The 27,981-nt window shown below is 40.2% G+C and overlaps 1 protein-coding gene across 1 annotated transcript; it reads right to left on the reverse strand.

The window, feature by feature from the left end:
* Positions 1 to 2,170: 2,170 nt before the first annotated feature.
* Positions 2,171 to 27,385, reverse strand: BAALC (BAALC binder of MAP3K1 and KLF4). Its single transcript, XM_062568313.1, has 3 exons — positions 27,167 to 27,385; positions 6,331 to 6,500; positions 2,171 to 3,241 (listed from the first exon to the last, which is right to left on the reverse strand). Exons 1-3 carry the CDS (start codon positions 27,342 to 27,344, stop codon positions 3,137 to 3,139), a joined length of 453 nt encoding a protein of 150 aa, XP_062424297.1. The 5' UTR covers positions 27,345 to 27,385; the 3' UTR covers positions 2,171 to 3,136.
* Positions 27,386 to 27,981: the final 596 nt, after the last annotated feature.

Consider the following 27,981-nt stretch of genomic DNA (forward strand, 5'->3'; position numbering starts at 1 on the left):
TTGTACGTTCCCCCTTTTCCGGTGAATGATCCAATTCTCCTGTACAGCCAAAGAACGGGAACAAATTATATGGCATAATACCTTGTGTGGGAAAATTACATTTCAAAATCCTGTCATATAAGAAGTCAAGGATTTCAGCAGGTCTTTTATCTAAAAGTATATGTCTTCTAACAGGGTTGTATTATTTCCTGCACTTGAGCCATTCATATTTTAAAGAGCCTAACTGAAGAACAGATCCTGTAGCTAAGACTCTTCACTCCTAGAAAGGTCCCCTGGAGTGAAGATGTCCAGATGATTCTTTGAGCTTGCTTCCTGTGTTAAAACCAGCACAGGAAACTATTTTTAGTACTTTTCGTTTGTCTTAAGCAGTATAGACCAGACTCTCTTACCCTTAATTATACTGAGTGGTATATTATTACATAAACAAACTGGCTGGTTCTACTACTGGTTGTCTCTAGTAGAAACATATAAAGAAAATATAAATATAACCCTATGTAAGCACACAAGCAGAACTCGTGTCTGCACAATACAGTCTTAGTTCTGTGGAGGTCATTGGGAACTTGTGCTTCAAGAACTAACAAGCTGTTGAGGACATAATGTAATGTCTTTTCAGTTACCTCTTAACAAATAAAAACAGTAATGTTACATAAAAAGATTTTACAAGGTTGCTTGTAACTAGGCATGGTTCTTAACACAGAAGTTAGATCTCTGTCTTTGAATGCCCTAGAGGTACGGTTCAGGATAGAAACTGGCTCCTGAGATCTTGGACTAGCTCGAACAAGTTATCATGAGCAGAGACAGGTGTCAACCAGAGCAGGCAACTTTCATGACTCCGCAGCTGCTATCCTGATGAGGATGTGGCCAGCACGACCAAGGCAATACCACAGTATTGCACAGATAATTACACACCTGCCACCCTATAACCATCCTGTCACATCTCGTGCTCTGAATATAAGACTCAAAAGTCTGATTCCCTGCTGACCGTCCACATGCAATAAGGGCTATTTCTCATACGTTTGTACGATGCAGCTCTGCAGTCTTCCTCCTGCTGTGGGAGCTAAGACATCAACTGCATCTAGTCAGCACATCATCATGAAATAATTTCTTACCTAGTAAATAATCTCATTGCTTAAAGTCCCTTTCTCTGCATCTCTTCACCCTAACTTCTTATCCATCCAAGACAACTATCTGGAGAACAGCTTCTTAAGTAATGGCAAGCAATGAAATCTCCCTTTTGCCTTCTTTCAAAATCTGTTGTACCCTTCACAAATTAGCATCACTGATTGCTTTCCATAGGTTTTCTGTATCATACTGTCTTATACGGTACTGCCTCTGCCAGTAAATCCTTTGAAACAGAAATGGGTTGCAAGTTTGGCACCGATCTGAAATGGTTCACTATCTGCTCTGCATGCACAAATAATGCAGAATCCTGAATGTGCACTTTCAATTACATTAGTGCATGGTAAAAACCAATGGCTATCCATTTCTAAATTAATATTGCAGAGCTGCCACAGCTACTGTTTATTGTTAGAGTGAGTCAAGTCCCTTCCTGTCCTCTAATGTTGCAAGCAAGTTGGCAGAGAGCCACAAGTTGGAAGGATAAACACAGAGAGCATGTTTCACCTGTACAACATTATTTTCAGTATGTTTTAATACTTCTACATAAATGTTCAGCACAAGATCACTTACCAGATAACACATTGGACTGAAGAGAGCTTAGCACAGGATCTTTGTCCTTTTTCAGGACGGACATCTAAAAATAACGATTTGTTAAAAATACATATCCTAATATATGCAAAAATCTCTCTCTGGACTTTCCTTTCTCTTTGTGTCAGAATAGAAAACAATTACTTACCTAAACAATTCCCGACTGCATAAACTCGCTGTATGCCAAGTATTAGGCACTCATACAGCTAGCAGCAAATTACTAAAATGATCTTAATATGGAATAAATTAGGATTCAGTTTCACAACTCTATTTATACTTACTTGTATAAGGGTAAAAAAGACTTCTTGCAGTTCATTTACAGATTTTCTTCACAAACTCATTTGTTATGAACAACTTTTGAGCAGGTATTTTAAATGGTCCTCAAAGGATGCTCATATATGTCTGATGGGAGAGGCAAATAAATTTACCTCTTTTATAAAAGTATAAGCTTACAGAGAATATATATTACTACTTCTGTATTAAGAAGTACTATGTTAAACTCATTGCTGGACTTTACAACACTGAACATTTATATTCCTTTTAGCTGTGTATTTATGATAATCACAGAGTGCTATGATACAGGATACATACAATGCAATTAAATACATGTTCTGCCCATCAAATCAACTATGTCTAATCAAATAAAGTTAATTTTTGGAGCTATCATCAGTGGAATATTGTTTTAAGAAGTATGGTTATTGTCATATAAAGTGAGTGATCACTATTTTCCAGAGTCTAGTGAGGAGAGTTTGTGTCTCAAAATAATTAAGGGAGTATGTCTAAAAAGGAGACTGGCCAGACTTCTACCAGCCAGCTAATACAATGAACTTCAAGTAAGGCTGGAATATGTAAGTTATTGTTTTTAAGACATAAATTCTGTCAGCACAGAAAATAAATTAAAACTCTTTAAAACATGAATGTATAAAAAGGATAATATATGACATAATTGTATATAACTGATATATATATATATATAGTTTAAAAGAGTTGTAATGGAAGCCATCCATGTGTCTTTATTTCTGAGAGATCTGGGTTTGAGCTCTATAGAAACGAGCTCTTTAAATGAACTCTGTAGAACCGAGTGTACATACTTCAAACTCCTTATGACTAAAAAGGCTGATTCATTTTTCCCTTTGCTGCTTTAAATTAAGATGAACGATACCTCTCATCCTAACAGCAATGCAGAACATAGGCCTTCGTAAAAACAAATGGCACAAATTTTGGCATATGTCCGCGAAGTGCCCCTGCATTAGGCAAGTGACGTTGGAGCCTCGAACGGGGTTTGCAGCTCCTTTCTGCAGGACGTTTCCGAAGGCGCTCGGCAGCAGCTGCCTCCTGTATTCAACACAGGGCATTCGGTGATCTTCTGGCTGATTTTTAAAGTGCACCAAAGTGTCCGTAGGTCCATCCTCACTTTTGCTTTATGCTGTTATTTGACGCAACTCTTTACTATCCTTCTGTCGCTTTGTCTGATGCTTTTTGTAACGTTAATGGTGACTTCTTTTGGGGGCGTTTTCCTGGTGTCCCGTTTGCTCTGTGAAAGCGTTACACAGCACAGTGAGTTGCACTCTGACGGGACACAGAGTCATCAACAGTGACTGCAGAATTTATGGAAACGGTTCTATTCAGCAACCACAAAGACCTGAGTAGTCTCCACACACCACTGTGATGTGGAGCAGCTGTCTCATGCAGCGTGGGTGCAAGCTTCTATGAGCGCTTTCAAGGCGATGGACGTGACAGGCTTGGCATCAACCCTTTTGGCTATCATTAACATTTTTGCACGTCTTTCAAAAGCAAAGCAAATAAATCTGCTTTCAGTCCAGAATTAATGGTTTCCTTTGATGTCACTGGGAACTGAGTATGACTACCCTGAAATAGAATTTTCTCTGCTTTCTTGTAGGTTTTTTAAATGAAAACATAATTTAAAAATAGCACTCAGTTCTGCTTGCATATAAGACCTCAGTACAATATATACCTTCCAGAATTTCCAAATATTCAAAATAGTGAGTCTCTCTGAGGTATTAAAGTGCACCTTAATTTAAAGTTATCCTTCTTTATCTCACAGTTTTTCTGCTTGTTGCCATAAGCAACACATTATAATATGCAGTAAATTGGATACACTTATCACACACTTATAACTGGGCTGATATAAACACAGAGTTGGGTTAGGTGTTTTTGATCACTGCATCTCAAATGTTCATGAGACTACTTGTAAATGTAAATAATGCCAGGTAAATTAGGCATAATTTACCTGATAAATAACACCAAGTATAATAATGCCAGGTAAGCGTCTACTGACATCAGTGGAAGCTGATGGAATCACATTTGCCAGCATATTTCTTCACATTTCTGCAAACTGAATTACATCTTCTCCCTTACTAACTTGTCCTTCTGTGTTTATACCCACTCAGTGTTTCTCCAAAGACTATGTACATCATGAAAAGCAAACTAGGTTATTGTCACTCACTGCAATAAATAATCTGGATACTACTTTTGCTCTTTATTATAGTGCCTTTGCTGATATTAGTTTTTATCATCAACATCTTTTGCCTCCAAGTCCTCGTGAAAGGATACTAGGAGGCAGATTTCCCAGCTTCGTGTCAAACCCTTTCCCATTTAACACCACAGATGGTACCTGATGCTGTGGTAAGAAAGATGCTTCAGAGCTTGAAGCCTGAGAAAATGAGACACAGAGAGGTAAACCAATTTACCTCAAACCACCCCATAGGCCAATGGCAGAAGCCAAGTCTCCTGAGCATGGTGTGTGTTAGCTTGCGTGGTACTCTACAGTGGCTAGAGATAAAAGACAAACTAGTCAACGTGAATATTCAGATAAATAAAGCATGCACACTTTGAGTTGTGGGGAGACAGTCACATTCTCTTCTCTAGGCACCTAAACTGTAGGTGTCCAAACTAGAAATTTATTCATCTTATGCTTCCCTAAATAGTCAGTGGAGAAACAGAGATTAAGAATGGTAAATCAGAGCTGGAACTTGACTTTGATACTACAGCTCACCCACTGTAGGAACCTACATTTCTTTTTTGACTGTAAGAAATTTAGACAAATAACCCTGCTTTCTTAGACATCTGCATTTAGATACACAAAATAATGTAAATACTCTGCTTACCATCAGAAATTTTCTCTGCGCACTTAGCTGTGGCAGTACAAATATACGATTGAATGTATCTTAGGTAGAGACAACTGGTGGATACAGTCAAAGCCATAGGACCCAAGTCAGTAACTTATACTTCACTGGGTAGTCCCACCGCAGTCAACATTCATTCATTAATATATTGCAGGAATTTGCCCATATTTCCTAGTGAGTATAAATGCAGAAGCAACTTTTCAATTGCTTACAAAATTAAAAGAATTATCCAACAATATGTCCAATGTACAATAAAATTTTCGAGTGTGGCCAGGGCTCTCTCAGATTGGATTAATAAATATGTTAGTTCCGTTCAATCATATTAAATCTGATCAATCTTTATTTTTCTCTGTAAGCTAATGGTTACAACAGGCATTTTTGTTTTCATTTACAGCAAACCTCTTTTGGCTCTAGATGTCATGTAGATGCAGAATGTGGAGTGGTATTTCTGCAGCTGCAATATCGAGTGAAAAGATATAGCACAATCTATGTCACTGCAGAATATTTCCATACTTCAGGAGTACTGAAGGGAAAATATGATACAATGAAGGTTTAAAATAAACACACAGGTACCCATGTGTTTGCTGTTAGCATATGCAAGGTAAAATTTGATCCACATTCCCTTTTCACTTGCTCTGTCCCTCTGGGCTTAAATTTCCCTTGCTCAAGGATCTGACTCACAACTTATTATGGGATGGTTGTAGATGTTCCTGCTCCCACTATGCATGACACTCCATTCTGGGAAATTCTTGCCACTGGAGAAACTGAGGAAGCAGTAAGTCAGCTGTGATAGTTGGATTACTTTAATCTGCAGCGGTTGAGCAATTGCTGCACAAACAGTGTAGCAGTGGAGACTTACGAGAAACAGGCATGGTAGGCAGATAGGAGAGCAGAAATCTGGCACCAAAACCTCATGTTTTCATACATTGTTTTTACAGTGGATGATCTTTCTACAAAGCACTCAGTAGGTGAAAGGGAGGAGGACAGATGATCTGATCCAGGCCTGGTGAAGTTACTGAAAAGACTCCCATTGACTTTCTTAGGCTTTGCAGCCAGCCTTGAATGAGTCAGGGTTCATGCAGTGAGTACAATTCAAGCAAAGCAGTAATTAAGTAAAAGTACATTCCCTTTCACATTATTAATCTCAACAGCTTATACAATATATGACATAGCTTGATTGAGTTGAAAAACAGAAAGCGTAAGGCTTTTTTTTTTTTTTTTTTTTTTTTTTTTTTTTTTGCTGTGACAGGCATGTGAGTTACTCCAACTGCTGAATAAAACATCAATTTTGTGGCCACTCAGGCATGACGACCTGTCAGAGGTGCTAGGCTTAATCCTGCTGTGGCTGCGCTGCAACTATTCTATCTTATCCCAAAGCATTTAATAGAGTTTGACTGCCGAAAGGAATATTGTCACAAAAATAATTTTGATCTGGTTGAAGCTAGTCCTGGGCATCATGGAACATACTTAGTCTTACCTCTGCTGTTCTGAAGCTGTTGGGCCTCTGCGCTGCAGCTCCAGAGGTGGGAACCGTGGGGTTTGCACACTGAGGACCAGAGCTGGGTTTTTTCTCTGTGTTCAGAATTCCAGGTGTGGTTGATGTGGTAGTTACACCTGTCTGAGTTGATTTTCCATCTTCTAAAATATCTAGTGGGGATAAATGAAATTGTGTAATTAATACTGCAGAGCAGCTTATAACTGTGGCTACGGCTTCCTCCTGTTTTATCACTTTTTTGTAATGAAAGCCACGATTGTGCTTGACGGTGCTGCAGTGAAAGCATTCTGCCTCCCTTGGTAACCCTCCTCCTTCTGCTTTCCATTATTTGTCCTTCCTTTTATGTTCACTGCGCTGTGACACGCTGGCTCGTAAGATGGGGAGAACTGTTGCACGTGAGTGCGGCGGGGTAGCAGCACTTTGTCGAACTGCAGATCCCCGCTGGCTGCTGGTTGCGGACTTCCACGCGCAGAGCCGCTCGCATGAGCGAGGGCTGAACTAAGGACTCGGAGGCAGGCACAGAAGGGGACTTCTCTTAAATCTGCTTCAATTAAACTAAATGTAGGGGGCAGATCTGAGGTGAGACCAGTATCGACAGAGAGATGGCTTTATTTATGGCCCTGCACACTTTTTAAATCGGAAGTTGAGGAAAAAAATTTGGAAAAGAATAGATTTTATACTGTTTAGCTGTCAATAATCAAATAAGTTATTAATTAGTATCTGCTTTCTGCTCTAGCTGCATGGATAAGGCATGTGGAGTACAATATGATATTGGCCAGGCTAAAAGAATTTACTCATCTTACTACCAGATATCATTTATGGCAAGCCTGGAACAGTAAACATCTGATTGCAACACCAGATCTGAAATCCCAATGTGGATAGTGGGTGCATCACTGTAGCTCCTCCCCCCTTCTTTTTTTTTTTTTTTTTTTTTTTTTTAGCAGAGCTCATTTATGAAGAACTTTATGTTCTAATAGAAAAAATAAAAATAGATTTAGTAATACATTGACAGTGCAAGTACCAAAACTAGAAGATGCAAGCATTCGCCAATACTAAAGGAAAAATAAGCATGAGGAAGAACAACAACAATTTATTGCCACTTGCAGTGCACATTGCATCATTGAACCTCCTTGCCATAAGTCAGGTGGCAAATCAAATACAGTATTACAAATATTAAAAATGAAAAAATAAAAGTCCTGAATTCTGTCCCAGGAATCTGTAGGAAAAGTTGCTTTATCAATACAAAGAAACATCAGTAGCATTTTGCTAAAGACAAGAACTGAAAGCAATAAAGCTAATTGAAATAGCAGTAGGAGGCCATGTCAAAATAGAGGCCGTGTCCAGCTAGAGTAAAAGGAATCAACCAAATGTTTAAGGTTTTGTTACTGAAAATGTGTAAGATTGTGTGAATTTTAAAAAGTCTAAATAAAATTTGTCGCTGCATTTCCCTAAGCAGTCAGAAGATGGTGTTAGAGTTTCCATAAGCCAGTTATCTGATAGCGCTGATCACCAAAACCAGTACAAAAGTATCTACTTCTTGACAGAACAAGAATGTTTTGAAACTTGAAAATATTGTACCATATTTTAAGTTAAAAAAAATCTACAGAAGTACCTCAGTCTTTGGACGCTACCTGTTTCTGCTAGATAATAAAACTAACATGCTCATGCCTAAACCTACAGGTAACTTCCTATAAGGCAGCAGTAAACCCCACCTCTCCTGCATCTCCAGAAAGTCCATACCTGCTCGTATTTTAGATCCTCTATGTTCCTACCACTCCCCAGAGCAAGATGAGCCACAAAAGTGTGACTTGGTGCAGAACAATAGATTTTACAGACTGATCTCATACACAAAATCAATTTTCAGGAGGGGAGATGGAGAGGTAACCAGTTATGAGTAATAACTCTAAGCCTAGCACGTAGTCACGGCGCAGTCTACTTATTCACCTTGCAGTGGAGCTATGTGAGCAAGTTTGAGAACTGCTTTGAACAGGCAAAATGCTCAAGGCATTAAACATTAATTCCATTAATTGAATTGTAGACATTTTAAACTTATATGACTTATGAGATTTTCCTTCTGTGGAGTCATCCTCCTAAATTACTTTCCACCATGCACCGCTTTGGCCATGTGGCCCGAAACTAAGGCATCTTGTGAAACAGATGTCAGCTGAAGAGCAGCTTTGTTAGAAAGCACAGTTGTTCATTTAGCAGACGAATGTGTTGCTCTTACAGTCTCTCACAGAACCATTTTCTTTACATCAATACATTTCTGCAAGCTGATGGAAAACCTCAATCCAGAAAGTGGTATATTTGGTTCATTTTTTTGGGGGGGGGCCTCTGTAGTTTGCAGCTGGAGCATCATTCACTGCAGAAATGAGATCTCTCCAGTGCTTGTCAGAAATGAAGCAGATAGCAGCATCTGAGCCTTCCAGTATCACTCCCAGTATATCTTTCTACAGATGATTTCGTGATCAGCAACAGTAGAGTATCTTAGTAATGCAAAAAGCTTTGTTATTTAATTCTGGCATTATCTTGTTTGCTATTTGGAAGCTAAGAAGCTCTTTTAGAATTCCTTTTCATTAGCAGATAGGTTATTTACAGGGTAGGCAACAGTTCAGGTTTCAGTAATTTGCTCTTTACATACGAGCACTGAGAAGAAACTGCAGGAGAATGCATGAGCAGCAGAAATGAGAGCAGAAAATTCATCAAGTAATTCATAAAGTGAAACATCTATGTACTACATACATAACAAAAATGCTGATTACGAAACAAAGTGATACTAAAGAACGCACCAGGAACAGATCTGCCCCTTTTTAGATGGCAAATACTTTGCTTTGCCGCTTGGGAGTTGCCCTCGTACATGGAATAGTCGATTCTCCTGTGTACGGCCTGGAAGCTGCAAGCTAACAGGGCGGCTGTCTCACGACCTCGTCTCCTGGCACTTAAACCAAGCTGTCTTCCTAGATGTGAAGTCGTCCTCCTCACAGCATGGGTTCGGTAACTACCCTCCTCTGTCTTCCACTGTCCAAAGTTGCCGAGAGCTTCAGCAGAAATTTAAACAGACGGGGTCAGTAATGTGGCTTTCCTTCTCACTTTCCTGCTCTCTGCAGGGACAACTCCCTGCCAAAGGTCTGCGGGCCTCCTGAGGAGCAAAAATAGCAGCTCCCACCACAATGCTCCGTCAAATTCGTGTATTCTATTTTTAAACGAACTCGCGAGCCTAAAGTATTCTTGCAGCTCTGGTCCCAAAACGTGACTTCCTGAGTGACTACCGAAGCTCCGCCGCGGCAGCAGTGTCCTTTTCCCAGGAGCGGCTGGTCGCTGTTTCAGGGCTTGCCACCCTGTTCCCACTAGCGGGACAGGTGGGTTTCCCTGCCTATAATGCGTTTATTTGTGAAGAAGGTATGAGAGCTCTCTTCCAGCGGACGCAGGAAGAAAACACAACAACGAGCAGCGCCGTTGCTCAGAAATCCGGTCTACCTTTCCGGTGAGAACGGCACAGGCGACGCGGGAGCTGGCCTCCGCGGCGCGGCGCTGCCTGCCCTCTTCCTCGCCCCCGGCCTTCCAGGCTGACCGGCACCGGTGGCTCCTGCCTCTCCTTCCAGCCCAGCAGAAATCCTTCAGCCTGTAGCTTGGCAAACATTTTTAAATTATTTTTAATTCAAACCAGTCCCTCGATTTTATCCATCATCCCACGGCGCGAGCAGTTTTACTGGCACAACTCGGAAGGTAGCCCAGGAAGGGGAACAAGCAGCCTGGCCTGGGGCAACTACCAAAACAAAGCAAAACAACACAAAACCAACCCCCACTCATCCAGCTTCGCTCTTTCTTCGCACTGAGTTACCTGCTGAGCTATCTAAGTCCTTCAGCGGGGCCTTCACGTTGCTTCCCGCTGCCCCTGCACCAGGGGACAATTATTTGTTCATCCTTTTCCCACAGATCCACCAAAGAGTCCTGTCACCTTTCAGAATTAACATTAATGTCCCAAAGATTTCTGAAGAAGTTTCTGGTCCAGGCTACAATGTGATGCGACTCACTGATTACAAAGACAAAATGCAAATACATTTTTCTCTAAAACCTCTTTCACTCAGAAGTCTGATGATTTAGTCTCAAATAAACTTTAGTGTTTGTTTCAAATAAACTTTCATGTTGTGTATTTTCAAATTCAAGACCTGGACAGACTAAATAAAAATAGATTTGCCCAACTTTTTTTTCCGCTAAAAAACTGGCATGAAATCAGTGTCTTTTGTTCAAATTTCCCAAACTATGAAAGTCTGGGAAATGGAACACAGACAAAAATCAATTCTGCTTACTGAACTTTACTATTCAAAATTAAAATTTGTCCATATGATACCTGGGTATGTTTCAACTGTTCCACAATTTAAAGGTATATTTCAGGACAGTTTTCTAATTGTATTAATATGCAATGAATAGAAAGTTGCCTAAAACAGAAGATATCTTAATGCAAGCATGAAACCCAGCAAGATACAACAAAGCTGTCTGGAATACATATCACATGTAAAGAACAACACGTATATTAAAGGTAATATAAACTCCTGGAAGAGGACAATGTGAACAGAACGTGAAAATTCTGACTATTAATACAAAAATAAGGTCATCAGTATTCTTAAATGGATCACAAAAACAGTATGAATAATACTAGCTTTCCAAGAACAGCTACTACTCGTAATTAATAGTTTATCATAATGTTGAATGTTTAGACTCCCAGTAGGACACCAAGTTTTTCCAGTCTTTCTGGGATAGCCTCCTACTCTCTTCACTGTAGCCTTAATGAAAAATCCAGTGTGTCTAAGCAAACATCAAAATTAGATTTTAGCAGGAAGATTCTGAACACTTCAATGATTCTCTTACTTTAATTCTATCCCTGCTCTAAAACCTCCTTATTAATTAACCATGGTTACTATTGCCAAGATTCCTTGTGTTACAGACTATAAAGCAGTATATTAATCACTGGTAGGACACTAACTTAATTTTTCAAAGGACAGAAGAGTTTTTCATAATGAAGTTCTTCAGTAAACAATACTGTTCAAAGACATGTTTAATTTCTCAAATGAATCTTGAAAATCCCATGCAAGTTCACCAACGCATTTAGAGGGGAAATCTGTCCATGATGCTCCCCTTCTCTGCTGGATGTACCAAACAGCTGTCCTAACTTCTTCTTCCCAACTTCTCCCTTTCGACCTCACTGCTCTAAGAATAATATTCACCAAGTCCCAGCTCCCGTTACGTTCTCTGAGCCCTCTTTTGTCTATAATTCTAAGTAATTTTAAAAGCTGAATGAATTCTCAGAAATTCCCAGACAACAGCATCCCACAAATGTGATCAGTGAAAATAAGATATAATGTACAGATAGGATTCATTTTCATATGATCAAAAAATGAATTATGTAATACTAAGGCCATTCCTGAAATACTACTTTTCAATAAGCATTATATACTTAAAAGTAATTTATTCAAACTATTAAAGTAAATAAGTTCTCAATGCCTCAGGCATTTTATATTTTATGAGTTACATATTTAAAATTGTACTCTGAAAAGTTGCTCATATATTTGCAAGCTAATGTTTACTCAAAGTAAAGTATGCTTAAATCATATCTGATAACTCTTTAAAACCATTTAAACAGGGAGGAAACAGTCTAAGAAAGATTTTTAAAGAATCATTTTAGTAAACAGGGTGTTCATCACAGAGTAATCAAAAACAATGTAAAACATGGAATGAAAATTTCAGACATGCATTTCTGATTTTTTCTATTATAATGACAACACTAGCGATAACAAAATCAAGGATAAGCAATGAATAAAGTTTGCTATGGTTCTTCATACAGCCTAGTTATGCCTAAGAATTAATGCACAATTGACACTTAATGAGAATATCTTCTAAATACCAGTGGAAATTTTTATGCTTAAAATTTTATTCTAATCAGATTTTAGTATGGAATATGGATGACATGAGCAGGGTGGAAAGTCTGATGTAATTAACTCAGATTTCCGAAACAAACACTGGAGTAAAAGCAAAATAGTGCTGTGGTTCAACAACTGACTCAGAGGTAGGAAAAATGAGAACTATAGGGTTAATTTTCTGTATGGCAAAAGATAAAGATGCATTTTTGATAGATCCAGTGATCTTTAGAATATATTTGCAATGATCCAGGAAGGGAGACAATGAGATAACACTTACAGGTTGCCCTTAGTTATCAGGACTACTCAGGGAACTTCTCAAAATGCAGATGGCCTGAAGGTATGACTGCCTGGATCTGTATGCATAGACATAGTCGAAAAAACAAGATCTTAGCAAGTTCAAAGATGAACTGAAAATTTGTGCCTAACAAAAATAACAAATGTTACAATAATTAATGGTATCAAGAAATTTGGAAGGAGTAATAACAGAGCCTCATAATACAGAGGTTAAGTTAATCTTAGCCATAATAATCAGACTTTTGTGGAGAAAATTACTCCACATGTGCTTGCCGCAATATTTTCTTACCTGATATTAAAGTATCAGATAGTGGCCAAAACTGGCCATGAATTCTGACCCAAATAGTCTACAGATCTGACCCAGTACTGTGAATCCTGTGAGATCCATACTATGCCATGGGACAGTATTGAATAGCAGGCATATATTTGTTTAAAGTTAGTAATGTTGATTAGTATGCCCTAATTATATCTTTGGAAATGACCACAGACAAACCAGTAAGGTTCTATTTTCTGGTTCAGCAACCACCTTTTCTATTTATCATGGCTGTTATCTCATGAATAATGAATAACATATGTTTTATCAAATGTCTGCATAACAAAATACTGTGGCACTGTAAAGATGAACTCTGAGAAAATTATCCACTAAGAAGAACGAACTATGCTATTACAACACATAGTTGCTTCCAGAGAAAATGTATATTTGTTACCATCACTGAATTTCTTGCTTTTAACATTACAGATTGATAGTAAGTTTACAGAGCATTTAAATATCTGTATTCCATATCTGCTTCCTTGATTTGAAGCTAGTCGTGTTTGGGAAAACCACACACCTGCAGGGCTGAGCCCTGGCAAATTCTTCTACTGCATAAATGAAACAGAGAATGGATCCTGTTAAAAACAAGGGGAGTAGAGGTTAGGAAGAAAGGAAACTAAGTCATTTCCTTCCATGCAGAGGCCAGATGGTCAGGAAAATGCTGCAATAGATTTTTTCCCAACAAGAAAGAGTTTTGGATTTTTCAGACATAGCAAAGAGTGAGTTCGTAAGCCAGGATAGAGGAGCCAGCAGATCTGCAGAGGGAGGACCTGCTGCAGCAGGAAAATGTCGTCAAAGTGTTTATATTTCTGGATCCTTGTATTGCTCAGCCATTTTAAGAATCCAGAATGATTTATCTGAACTCTAGCATGATATAGATTTTAGATGGTGAAGCAAAACAAACCACTTACTTGCATCTTCTGCATGTTCTACCCTGGTTATCAAAATTCTGCGGAATTTCTTTTTAAGAGATCTCCAAAGAAGTGCTTCCTGCCTTGCTGGGAAAAAGGCACCGTGCAGGAAAGGAAACCTCCTTTCCTGTCCTGAAGTCCTCCAAGCATGACTGGGCAGAAGTGACTTCAACCAGGTAGTGCTCAGCAATGCTCCTGGTGTGCCACAGTCCTCAGGAGAGCAAAGGAAATCGTGTGCCTCACTTATGTATGGAAAGTGATACCTAGATGAGACTGTTCAGCACCCAGCTGGGCTATCATCCATTGAATGTTTATGTGAACTCAGTTTCTTCTAGGAGCACAAACAGCCTCTTCATCTTCTGTTTAGAAAGAATCTGCTTTACTTTCAACACTGAAGCAAGTAGTTAATAGACAAGAGCAATATGAAGCAGACTGTATGTATACAAGACAACAGAACTTGTATAATAGCTAATAAATAGCAGAAGACAAATCAAACTCTTAGATGCTGATCTTGCCACTAGACTCTTGTAGATACGCCTCTGTGTCCTGTCAGGTTCAGGAGACTTGTGGAATTCTGCTCTTCTGGAAGATGAAGGTCTTAGCATCTAATTCAATATTGAAAGAAATGGCTCATGATAAATGACTATACAAATACTGGAGTCCTAACAAAACTGGGAGACCAATAACTACATTTTCTGACATTTTTGGTTGGCAGGCTTCCTTATTTTCCTGCTTTCTGTTACTTCATTTCTGAGCATAAGACAAACGAGGCTCTTACCATATAGTTGCATATTTCAAAACTTCTCTTAGGATGGCTGTTATGAATGAGGCAAGATGGTTCTCTTTGATAGACTAAAAGAATTTTTTAAAGATGCTAAAACTGGAATTTAACATGCATCTATGTAAATAAGCACATGATAAATAGCTCTGAAAGTCAGATCTGGTTTATTATTGAGATTTGAGAGTATTCAAGCATCCTAGCCAGACAAGTAACATGCAAAAAGAATAGTGTTAAAGATGCAAACCTTGATATTCCTTAGATGGCCCAATTTCCCAGGTACACTTCGATGCTAAATGTTTGCATATTGGTATATTTTCATTTCAGATTAGAACACAATCATTGTACAACTATCTTGCAAACAAGCTTAACAATGCTGGAACCCCAAGTATGGGGTGAGTATTACACTGTATGCACTACAAGTCTGTATATATATATATATATATATATATATATATATATATACGTACCCCATGAAAAGCGCACAGAAATTTGAACATTATTAAGATGCAGCAGTCATTTCAAAGAGCTGGAGGATTTTCCAGGGCTCAGTAGTAAAATTGTTAAAGAAATACTTCAAGTTTAAACTATGACCTGTTAATTTGACAGTACTTAAATTAGCTTGTAAAATTGTAATATTTAGAATATACATGGGCTTCACATCTGGGAGAAACCTTTCAAACACTAGCTCCTTACCATGAGGCTGGCAAACATTACAGCCCTCATTTTCTTGAGAAAGAATCAATTTTTTCCAAGTCGGAGAAGTCAATACCATAGTCTATTTATTTGCTCTTCCCCATTTTTATGGCCTTATATATTCAGGAAGCCAGGGCCCAAAAAGCCTCTATTTCCTCCCAGCTCTGTAGCCTCCTCTTCTTGGCTGTGTCCCAGAAAGCAAGTTAAAGGATTCAATAGGGCAAAGGATAGGAGGAGACAGAGCAGCAAAAAGTAGATACTGTTAAGCTGTATGAATTTCTCCATCATCCAGAGTTTAGGAAGTACCGATTTCACAGCCTAGAACACAGCGACACAAATTGCTCCACTATACTGTATGTCACGATTAAGAAAAATTATGCAGTGATCTGAAACAGAGCATTTGCTTCTGAACATCCCATCTGGCATGGCAATGGTTACTATGGTGATTTTTTAAACGAGTTAAAAAAGTCCTAAGGATTCTGCATATTTCATGTATTCTACAACATTTAACACAATTACCTGCAACTTTGGAAATGGTTCTCTCTTACTATTGGCTGTAAAAGTGTTAGGAAAAAAAAGAACAGATAAAATTCTGACTGAAATTCAATCAGCAGTCCATACATCACAAGAACTCCCTCCTGTATAAAGCATTGGTTATTTGCAGGCAAACAGGAGTCCATTTTCATTATTTAGTCACCAGAAAAATATATTTACATTATCAGAGATATCAGAGCTTTACATTACACCACATCAAAGTTTCTCAATGGTAATGACCCTATAATCCTGAGTAAATGTTGCTTTTGCACTCTGTGGATCCACTCACAGAGTTTATTTTATTTGGCTGAAAAGCAGAAAACAGGCAAATACTTCCTGCTCAGAAAGGCAGGTTAATTTTAATGTCTAAAAATTTAAATTTTCTGGTAGTTTCAGGGTTGTAAAAGCGCCATCCTGAATCCTAATAGATATCACATTTTTTTCCTAACAATATACATTTCTTTCCATCTTCTGTGACAGATCGGACCATGGATCCCACTATGGATCTCACCAAGAAGGATGTGTTCTGCTGCCTACGTGCTAATTCTGGGTGAGGGGGACTCCCCAGCAATCTCTGCTGAATGATCTACCTCCTTAGAAGCCAAGCACGTTGTCTTGTCAGTACCTACAGCTCCAGAACCTGAAAATGCATTTGATTCTGAGTTATTGCCCACAAATATGTTGTCCCTATTCCACTAAACTGGTGTCAGAGGCTCTATTACTTTGAAAGTTTGCAAGATTTGAAAAGCTATCATCATCTTTGAACCCAAAATTCTGGTCTTCCTCACTTGAAGTCCAGAGTAATGAAACCTGTGAAGGAGAAAATCACTTGGGAAAAATCACAGATGAGTAATATGTAGGGAAGGTCTGAAAAGGTTTAGTGGCAGTTGGCCTTCACAAAGCCAACCTTGTCTCTGGAAGTGAAAGGGCTGAAAGGCTGCTATGACTTATAGCAAGCCAAAGGACATCACATGGAAAATAGACCCAAAAGTAAATGAGGTGGAATAAATCTGAAGATAAGTGTAAATATGAAAGAATTGTAATCAGGGGGCTAGGAGAAAGTTAACGAGGTGAGGACAGCGTTTCACAGATGAAGATACATATTTTAATAACTTGAACTGGAATGAAGAATTGAATTTTCACTATATTATGGCATAGGATTGGCAATATTTTGAAACAGCCTTCATATAGTGGGAAAGGTCAAAGATGTTGAAGTCTTATTATTTTTTATGCCTGGGAAAATGATGAGATGGAATGGATTAAGTGATTTACCAATACCACACTGTGTGCCAGAGGCAGATGACTTGTTCTTCGAAGTCAAAAACTAATATACAAATAGCAAATCTCTGGATTACTTTTCATGATACTGTATTTTACAAGTATAGGTAGTGCATAGATCTCCATATGCAAAAATATATGCTTAGGTTTCAGTGGTGCCTGTGAAAAATTCACCTTACACAATAACATACCCTATGCACAATACTGTACTTCACATGCATTCAAAACAAGTCAGATCAATCTGTTTTCCAAAGGTTCTTGCTTTTGGCTCATTTCTTGTCTGAACCTTTCCTTAAAAGACAAAAAAGAAGTTCCCATTATATGAAAGCACTGTGCTAAATTAGAAACAAGCAGATTGTTCCTCTTTCAACCATCCTTACCACAATTGTCCCTACTTTGTTTTAAGAAAGGCTCTGAACAGTAGTTTGGATTTGCAGATCTTCACATGGTCTCTCCTTAGGGATGTGGTAATGCAACATCAGTCATAATGTTTTTGAGAAAAATTTCCACTACAGAAATGAAAGTGTTGTTATCATTCTCATTATCTAGCTAATCAAACAAGGAATTTTAAGATAGACAGTATAATTGTGATTAATTGTACCAAGGAAAAGTACAAAACTTTAAGCAGACTAAACAAGTATCTATTAAAAATATCTATATTTACATGAAAACTGAGATGAAATGGATCTTTACTTTTGCTCATCAAAGTTCAGCAGCTGGAAGTTAAGGCTAAAGGTTCCAGGTAAGACATTAGATGTATATTTTAACAGTGAGTGACTAACTGCTGGCATAGTTTACAAAGGCATAGACAAGCTGTCAATCATTGAAAAGTTGTAAATTAAGTTTGAACGTTTCCCTAAAGATATACTCTACCTGGGAATTAATTTCGGGAACATCAGTGGGCTTTATGGTCAAACAATCCCTTCTGGCCTTACAGTCTATGAATGTATGAAAGGATATTGTTGACTTGACTGGTTCATAATATGATTGACACCCTAAAAATGCATTAAGATATCTGTGTGCATGTGAAAAAATTATCACTTACATTCAGTGCTCATTCTAAAGTGAGGGTAGTAGCGGTATTAAAACCTAACGCTGTAGTTGTTAACAACCTCCTAAATAATCTACGAGCAGCTTTTCATCTTTTTTCTTACCATGCTAAACACTCAGAAAAAATCAAAAGAGAAAATCATACTTTCCGCACTGCAAGTGCTAGCTAAAATCCTTCTGATGGTCCTCGTGTGGGAAATACGAACAGTTTACAAGGACAATGATTGCAGTGTGAGAGCAAAGGAGGAGAGTGCAATATCCAGTTGCATTTCTATATTAGAAACATATATATATGTTTCTGTATTTCCATATAGAAACAGAAACACACAATATGCATTGCTAGGAAAGTGGAAGCCTAAAAAGCCATCAGTCAATAGAGAGACTGGTCGATTATTTTTGCTCCTCAGTGGATATCGTCCACCTAAATAGGCGATCCCAAACCCACGGCCTTCCAGAAGGAGTGAGAGGCTCAACATCACTTCTGTTGCATCAGACACTTAAAGCACAAGGCTCAGTCAAGTGAGCAGCAATGCAGAAACAATCTGGATGGTCTCAGTGTATTAAAAAAAAACTTAAAATGAAAAATCCTGCAGTACAGTCTGCAGCTACCAATACTGACCAGTAATACAGTACTTGCCATTTACCTGTTTTATTCTTAACCTTTTCCCTCAACAGAATAGAAAAGGCAAGTGTGAGAGTCTAAGGAAATAATTATGTATGTAGTCATAGACAAAATTGGGATAGGAACATATTAGTTATTTCTGTACAATAAAGGGACAAGACACTTTTTCATGCAAGTCCACTGCAGAATAATGTACATTTTCACACATCTTTTGAAATATTGCCCATACAATCTAGAAAGGAGTACTGCTTTATGTAAACCAAACAAAAAAAAAAAAAAACTTATTATAAACTCAGAGCTTCTACCACAGAGCTTTTCAGTCTTAACTATTACTCCATTTGAGTTTAACACAAAACCCCAACTTTAAATCTCAATTTTTTTAACTGAAAACAATTTATTTTTAAACTGCAGAAACATCTGAGAAAAAATGGGGCAATATCAGTTCTAGCAGTATCAATGCTAGCAATATCAATTCTGTTTCTATTAAAAAATGTATTTCTATAAATGACTACAGCTATCCAGACTTCTGTCACTTAAATGCTGGATTACTGCAATACGTGCTAAATGTGGAAATTTTGAAAATTTGAGTCAATAGCCATTGAAGTATTCGGCATTCCAAGCCATGTTTCCTGTATGAAATACATTACAGCTCTGCTCTGAGATTGGAAAGAATCGTCACTTAAATCCAGCTCCAACTGTAGGTGTTAGTTTGAAATCATACATTCCTACACTAGAATATATAGGGTTGGAACTAGCCAGAAAACATCCTCAATCAGGACATACGGGGAGGGGAAAGAATTTTTTCCACAAGAATCAAAGAATCAGTAAGGTTGGAAGGGACCTCTGGAGATCATCTAGTCCAACCTCCCTGCTCAGCAGGGTCACCTGGAGCATGTTAGACAGGGTTGCATCCAGGCGGGCCTTGAAGATCTCCAGAGAAGGAGACTCCACAACCTCTCTGGGCAACCTGCTCCAGTGCTCCGTCACTCTCACAGGGAAGAAATTCCCCCTCACGGTCAGGCAGAACTTCCTGTGCTCCAACTTCTGCCCATTGCCTCTTGTCCTGTCACACAGGACAACTGAAAAGAGTTTGTCCCCGTCCCCTTGACGCCCTCCCTTCAGGTACTTGTACACATTGATAAGATCCCCCCCTCAGTCTTCTCTTCCCCAGGCTGAAGAGGCCCAGCTCTCGCAGCCGTTCCTCATAGGGCAGGTGCTCCAGCCCTCTGATCATCTTTGTAGCCCTATGCTGGACTCCATCCAGTAGCTCCATGTCTCTCTTGTACTGGGGAGCCCAGAGCTGGACACAGTACTCGAGGTGAGGCCTCACCGGGGCTGAGTAGAGGGGCAGGATCACCTCCCTCCACCTGATGGCAACACTCTTCCCAATGCACCCCAGGAGACCATTGGCCTTCTTGGCCACAAGGGCACATTGCTGGCTCACGGTCAATCTGTCATCCACCAGCACTCCCAGGTCCTTCTCTGCAGAGCGGCTCTCCAGCAGGTCAGCCCCCAGCTTGTCCTGGTGCCTACAGTTATTTTTCCCTAGGTGCAGGACTCTGCACCTCTGGAAGTCTTTTTCACAACAGTTTCATTCTGAGAGAGTCCTGCGGGCAGACAGGGAAACACCTGAAGAGGAGAAAATACCATTCAAGCTCCCTCCTTAAACACTTGCACTTTCCCACTATGCCTCCTCCCCGCTGCCTGCTGCTCTTCGCTTAACTAACGAGAGCCTTGGGGGAAAGCAGTAACAAAGAATGTTTTTCATGAAAGATTTCAGCGTTCTAAAAAGGACATTTTTTTCCACTGGAAAATCATTCAGATGGTTCCAAATCATCTCTAGTGACACTTAACAACCTTTCATCTTTGTGATACTATGACAGCTAGAAAAGTCTTTAAAGTAATTTAAGCATTCATGCACATAACATTTTTAGTGAATTTATTTTATCCATAGTTAAGTGAGAGCACCATGGTAAACTGTGGGTGGCCAGTGCCAGTAGGTCTACTTTAAAGTGCAGGAGGAATTTAGCAAGACTAATGCACCACGTCACCAGCACCTTTCACGGGGACTCAGGATGTGAGCCATCACCTACCATTAAACCAGCCTGCAGTTTTTCAATGACTGAGCCTGTAAGATTTCACAAAGTAACAACCCAAAGTCTCATAACTGAAGAGTTTCTCTCATCTGTCAATTATGACAGCTACTCTTGAGAAAAATTTTGTTTATTAGGAACCCTTTATATATGGCTTCTGATATTTATTAATAAAGAATTCAATTAAAAACCTCCATCCACCACCTGTGCAAGTATTATTTGGCTCATCAGAACATACAAAGTATCACTGACTTTTTTACTGAGTCAACAAAACAAAATAAAATTCACAAAGCACAAATATACTGAACAGTCACGCCGCAAAACAGCAACAACAAACCTTCTCTGAATTACTTACTTGCCCTGCATATTATCTCAAACCACATTTGCTTCTGTAAATCCTCTCAGTCCAGCAAAAAACATAAGCACATGTGGTCTCTGCATCAGTAGAACATTTTCTGCGCTTAAAAATAAGCAGACGCTCAGTTTGGGAGGTCGCTCTGGTGACTCAGGAACACAAAAGGACAATGCCTAAGTTTGTTCATGTATATTAAAATACTGTTTTGCTCTCAACCTATATTTCAGCTTCAGTTCTAAAATGGCATCCATATCTATGGGATATTAAGAAGGATTAAACTATCAAGCTATAGCAAAGATGGAAATGCATGAATCCATAGAATTAACAGCAGTATTTGGACTGAAAAATACAAATTGTTGTAATAACCGTATTTATCAGCTGAGTCTAATTTTTCTAATAATTCAGTGTGGCCTCATTGCATAGTAAATATCAGTTGTGGTTATTACTGGAATCCTTGACTGAGTTCTGGGCAGAGCGAAATATGTTTGTAGAGTGAAGAATGGCAACGTTGAGTTGCTTCAGTTCAGCGGGTTTGCTACCACTGTTTTACACAGATTATCCATTTAATTCTATTATTTTTTTCTATTGCTATTTAATGTTCTTTGTAATTCTCTGACTCACAGACTGAAGCGAAAATGTGATTTGTTCCTAGCAAAAATTATTCATTTCTCCATTTTGAGAGAGGAACATGGCTGGGCTGTGTATTAGTATTATTCCCCTTCTGCCCCAGTGACATTTGCCATCCCTCTCCCACAGATATGCTTTGAGATGTTTAACCAGAAGTCATTAAAGTATGTGTGAATGATTAATTCTTCTGAAGCAGCAGAGTCTCTTGGCTTTTTGATTGCTTTGGCTTACCTTCACATTTGGAACTGCGTTTGTACTTAGTCCTGACAGAGAGGTTTATGTACGTGTTCTTCCACGGGTACAGGGCAGTATTGCACAGAACTAGGTGCCATTTAGAAAGAAGCTCTTTCAAGAACAGCCCTGTCAAACTGTATTTTAAGAAACTGATTTTCAAAGTGCTCTGAACCCAATCCTCCTCTAAGGCACATGTAAGCATCTACACAAATCCACTCTGCAGGAGAGTTCTGCATACATCTCCCCTGTCTATTACCTACCCACGTAGGTATTCACATGCTCAAGAGGTTGGTGTACAACGTTAAGCAGACGCGTAAGACTGTTTTCTGAAAGCTAGATGACCAAAATTAGATACAAAAGCTTTCTTCCCTAATTCCCTACTTTGTCTATAAAACATCCCACACGCTATCTATTCCTTTCTTCCTCTTCTTTTTGTGTGGCTTTAGAGAGTTTCTTCACTATAGACCTCCAGAGGCAAGTGGCAGTTTAAAGAGTCAAAAAATTAACAGCCCCAAACAATATTAAAATGGCATCCTTTAGCTAGTATCATGTTATTACATCCAAGATCTAGAAAGTGTAATATAGAATTACTTAATACCTATATACTCAGGAAGGTGCTCTGTTTGTTCACTCTTACTGTAATTCTGAACTGTAATTAAATTTAATCTCCTTCAAAATATCACCTGCTAGAATCGCAGCTAGTTATTTCTTAAACATACTAGATTTGGAACCAACCTGTTAATAAACAAACAAGTGTAACAGGCATAAGAGTACAGAGAAATATTGATATACTCTTATTCTGCATTAGCGAAATGATCACTCTTGGGCTCTTAAGCCAAAATAAATCTATTTTATTAAATGCTTTTCTTGCAGTCTGATTTACAAGAAACAATCTGCCACATAAACTATGTTCTTCATTTACAACCTGATGGTCATTTATTCATTTAAGTTAAACTTTTAACTTTTTGTTTATCTGGTAAATGAAATAGCAGATGATTGCAGCTGTGGTCAAAACCAGTATCAGCCTCTGTTGTTATGGCAACCAGTATTCAAACAGCCCCATTTTTCTACAACTGCTTTCAGTCTCTGCTACTATAAAGCAGTACAGAATGGAAAGGCAATTTTCAAGAGCTTCTGTATAAAAGGTTGCCGCGGAAATGCTGCGCTTTATATGCTGATTCTTGCACAGAGGCTAACTGCAAAGACAAACCCGGTCTATAAAACCTTCCCAGAGTTGTCAGTAATCACAGAAGAGCAGAGCAGCAGCACAAGCATCTCATTTAACTCAAAAGAATTGAGCCAAACAAGAACTGCTCATAAACACACAACTACATTAAAGACAGTGACAGCAGATTGAACATTAATGAGTCAGATTGCTAGATACTTGTAAAAATTTTCTCCTATTCTTCTAATGGATTTTTTTTCTTTCTTTAAAAAAGTTCTTACAAAGGACTCCATCCTGCTCCCTTTTCATAGGTATTTTGTAAATGAATTCAGAAGGAATGCACTGAACCTACACTAAGAAGCGCAGGCTTCATATCTGGCAGACCTTACCCTTGTTGATACCATGATCACATTTTTCTCCAGAGTATATCAGGTTAGTTTGCATTGAAACACACTGTAGATATTGTTTTTTCTTTAATATGCTTCAGGAGAAAAGACTAGAAATAGTAAAGAGACAAAAGAATAATTGTCTTTGTTTTTAAAGGCTTAGCTAGTGCTGTTACTGAAGTAATAAACAAACATGTTTTATTAGATGAGATACTGAACAACTGAAATCTGAAAGAATATACAGCTTTTCAGTTCTGATGGGAGAGCTATTTTTCATATGATTACTAGATCACTTAAATTTAATAATTTTATTTGCATTTCAAAACCACTCTACAGCCAAGACTGGGGTCTTACTGTGCTAGTCATGGCTGGAAAACATAGTAAGGGACAGATCCTGTTCTAAGGACTTTACAGTGATTGAGCTAAACCATGCTTATAAAGTCTTTCTGACTATGAGGTAGCATGCTGTTTTATTAAATCTGAGGCACTTTCAAGTATAATAAGAAAATATTTGTTAATACTGTAGCTAATTTAGTCAATGAAAAACAGAAAGGAGTAAAAAAAAATAAGATGACTTAAACTCCACTTTAGAAGAAAAAAATATTCAGTTTTATTGTAGTTGCTACTTACAGGGATTATAAAACACTTATAATACTGCTTTTGGGTACAAAATTGTGCATCTTAAGTTATTAGTCCATTTTTTATACACCCTCCCCCCAAAAGTTTTATCCCAATACAATGCAGCAGAATACACAAGCGTTCTAAGACGCACATTTTTCATGCAAATTTATATATATGTATATAAATATCTTTTTGCTGTGGTTTGCTTGTAACCCATGGTAACTGCCCTTGGGGACTAGCCTGATGCTGCAGACCCTTACTTCCTCAAGAAGCCTTTGCTCTTGCTAACGATTCCACTTAGTCGAATCAGACTGTTTAAAAAGAGCAGGCAAGTTGTGCAACGGGTTGCAAGGATCAAGAAGCAGTTACTAAGCAGTAATGTAGTCTATTATTTTCCCCAGCTATAGCCAACACATTAGCCGAGTCTTGTGAAAAAGGTCTTAGCTTACACAGCAACAGCTGTACTTGCGAGAAACTGTTCTGTGGTACAGCTTCATCATGAGTATTCCTTCAACTCTCTCTCTCATAAGGCACTCACACTATACACAGCCCACAAGCTTATGTTTTAGCTGTCTTTCAATTTCACCACCTGCAGTGCTTCATGAAGTAATTTGTTATTTTCATACTGCTGTCCCTCTGTACTAACAGACTGTTCAGCACTGTGAAAGGCTCAGCAGTGCATTGCGACAAGCTGCAACCACCTGTATTTGTCTGTTTGTGACTTCTCTTGATCCTAGGAAGAGTGGTCTGCCTTATTTTAGCCATAATATAGCAATTAACATTGTTCTGTATGTCTTTGTGGGAAAAAAAACAAACAAAAAACCAGATTGCATATCCTTTATTCAAATGGTTGCAGAAAGAAAAAGTAGAGAAGTGAACATATACTTGGAAAAAAAAGAATGAGATAAAATAGGAATAAAGGAAAAGTGAAGGGAAAGGAAAAAGAAATTATTACTTCTTTTTAATTAAAAAAAATAACATTAAACATGAAACATTAGATACATAAACATTTGGCTACAAATATGTATCGTTCTAGAGAGAGTAAACACAAAGCTAAACATGCTGATGGACAAAATGAGAAGGACATAATGAAAGTTTGGGATGGGATTAGATCACTAAGATTGATATATGATAGTTATCTACCTTATTCTCAATCGTATCTTATATATTGTGTGTTCTTCCACACTCAACCAATTTGGCCCTCTTTTCATTTTGATGTCCAGTGTTTAGCACTGTTTTTTTTAAACTTAAAACATGCCAACAAACACAGCCACCTTTTATTGCTTTTGGCTCATTCCTGAAATCTAACTTTCTTCCTGTCTTCACTTCTCTCTTCACAGAATTTCACCCATTCGTTCTAAGAGAAAAGTGACAAAGGTTCATTCTCTCCTTCCTTGGCTACTTCGGCCTGTCTCTCCTCCACTTGACTCCCTCCTCTATGTCACAGCTACAGAAGTTTCTTACCTCCATTGGTGCCAGTGTCACATCCCATCTCCTGATCTCCCACTGGTACTCTTCTCCCCTTCCTCTTCTCGTCTCTCACTCTTCTGTGGTTCTGTTCTCGCAATAAGGCCTGCTTTCCTCTTCACGTATTAAACCCATACTTGACCTCATTCACCTCTCCAATTGCTGCTTCCTCTCCCTTCCCTCTGCAAATTCACTGAATCAGTTGTTTCTAGCCACAGGAGTCTCTCTCCTTTATGCCATTCCAGACCCTCTCCTACCTCAAGTATTACAACAGCTCTCAAAGTACCTTACGGCTTTCCGAGATATTAACGGGTCCTCATGCTCCTTAACCTGATGGCTGCTGCCAGTGTGGCAGTGTTGAAGGGTGACTGTCACCCTTGTTGAAGTCTTGGCCTCCCTTCGTGCCCACCGCTCTGTCCTCTCCTCATTCTTCTCTAATCTCTTCCTCAGTGTGTTCTCAAAGAGCTTCTCTTACCCTAATCAGTTTCTACTGGACTTGAGCGATGTCTCTTGTCCTCTTCTCCTTATCTCTGGTATTATCATCTGCAAACACAAATTCAGTTATCATATGTTTCTATGTGGAATACTTACTGGTCTGCTGCTTTATCACCTCAATATCAAATTGATTGATTCAATATCAAATCGCAGACTGACTTCTGTCTATGACATTTTGCCACCAACTCAGACTAAGCATGGCTCAAAGAATGCTAAGTATCTCCACTGAGCCCTCCTTGCTATGTCTGTCCTGCCTTGCTGGACACAACTGCCTCACCTGCCATTCCAGCTTAGTGGTCACTTGAACTTCTTTAAGTTCCTTATCTTTTTAATACAGCATTTCATATTGCAACTCACCTTCAAATTCTTGTAAGTTCACATGTGGTTATTCCAATGTCTTTTGTCCTTCCTTTCTTTTCTTTGGGGAGCCCTTCACAAGTGCAATCTATACCCTTTATAACATGTTTTCTCCTTCCCTGTTATATTTCAGTCCGCGCAGGAAAGTCACCTCCCATTCCCAGCTGGCCGGCAATGCCAGCTTTTGTGAATTTTCAGTCGTGCATGTCCATGATTTCTTCCTGATGCTTTGTAGCTCACTATAGATATCTGCAAAGCTGCTTTTTTTTTTTTTTTCTGAAGCTGCCTATATGCATTTATATACAAATTATAATTAATTATATACAATTATGATTAATTACAAATTGCAATCTATTTGAGGCCACCAGCCATTTGTTCGACGCGCAGCACAGCGCTCCTGGACTGCGATTTCTAGGTGCCATCGCAACACACAGCGAAGCCTGGAAACCACCCGGCAGCCGCACACCACCCCGCAGCCCCTCGTTCCCCTCCCCACCCTCCTTCCCGCCGCAACACCTCAGGCGCGCAAGGACGAGCGAAACGGCCGCCGCCGGGACACGCAAGCGCGGGCTCAGCCCGCTCGGCGCCGCCGCCAGGTCTCCGGGGCCGGGCCGGGGCACTCACCGGGGCCGGGGCCGGGGCCGGGGCCGGGGCCGGGCCGGGGGGCGGGCTCGGCGGCGCCGTCGCCCGGCGGCGGGCTCTCCGAGTCGGTGTTGGTCAGCCAGGTGGACTCGGTCTCCCGTGTCCAGCTCTCGTAGTAGCGGGGCTCGATAGCGTCGGCCCGGCTGCCCCCGCAGCCCATGGCGCCTCAGAGCCCCCGCGGCATCGCCGGGCTCGGCTCGGCTCGGCTCGGCTCGGCCCCGCTCGGCTCGGCCCGGCCCCGCTCGCCCCTCGTCACTGCCCCCTCCTCCCCCCTCCTCGCGGCCTTTATTGCCTCCTCCCGCCTCTCCTCCCCCCTCGCCGCCGCCACCTGCCGCCAGCGCGGCCCCGCTCCCGGGCTCCGCCCGCCGCGCCGCGCCGCGCCGCGGGCCGGGAGGGCGCGGGGAGGCGCCGGGAGGGAGGCGCGGGCCAGGGGGCTCCGTGCGCGGCTCCCCGCGCCGTGGCGGTGCCCGGAGGGGCGGAGGGGCCGGGCGGCGGCGGCGGCGGGCAGGCCCCTCCCCTGCCCCTCGGCTGCGGGCCGGCGGGCGCTGGACCCCGGCCGCGCGGCCCCTTCCGCAGCCGCCGGCGTGGCGCGGCGCCGGCCCTGGGCTAGCGGGGGAGCCTCGCGCCTGGCCTGGGCGTCCGCCCTGCCGCCCCCGAGCCGAGCGGGAGGTGCGGGAACCCGCGCTGCGCCGGGAAGCAGCGGGGAATAAACCGGGCTGCCTCGCGCTTCCTGCGGAACGGAGCGCAGGTCGTGCTGGAGCGGGTAGTCCCAAGGGGAGAGGCAGCGACTTGGCGTG

Source organism: Rhea pennata, chromosome 2 (assembly GCF_028389875.1).
Source record: "Rhea pennata isolate bPtePen1 chromosome 2, bPtePen1.pri, whole genome shotgun sequence".
NCBI lineage: Eukaryota > Metazoa > Chordata > Aves > Rheiformes > Rheidae > Rhea > Rhea pennata.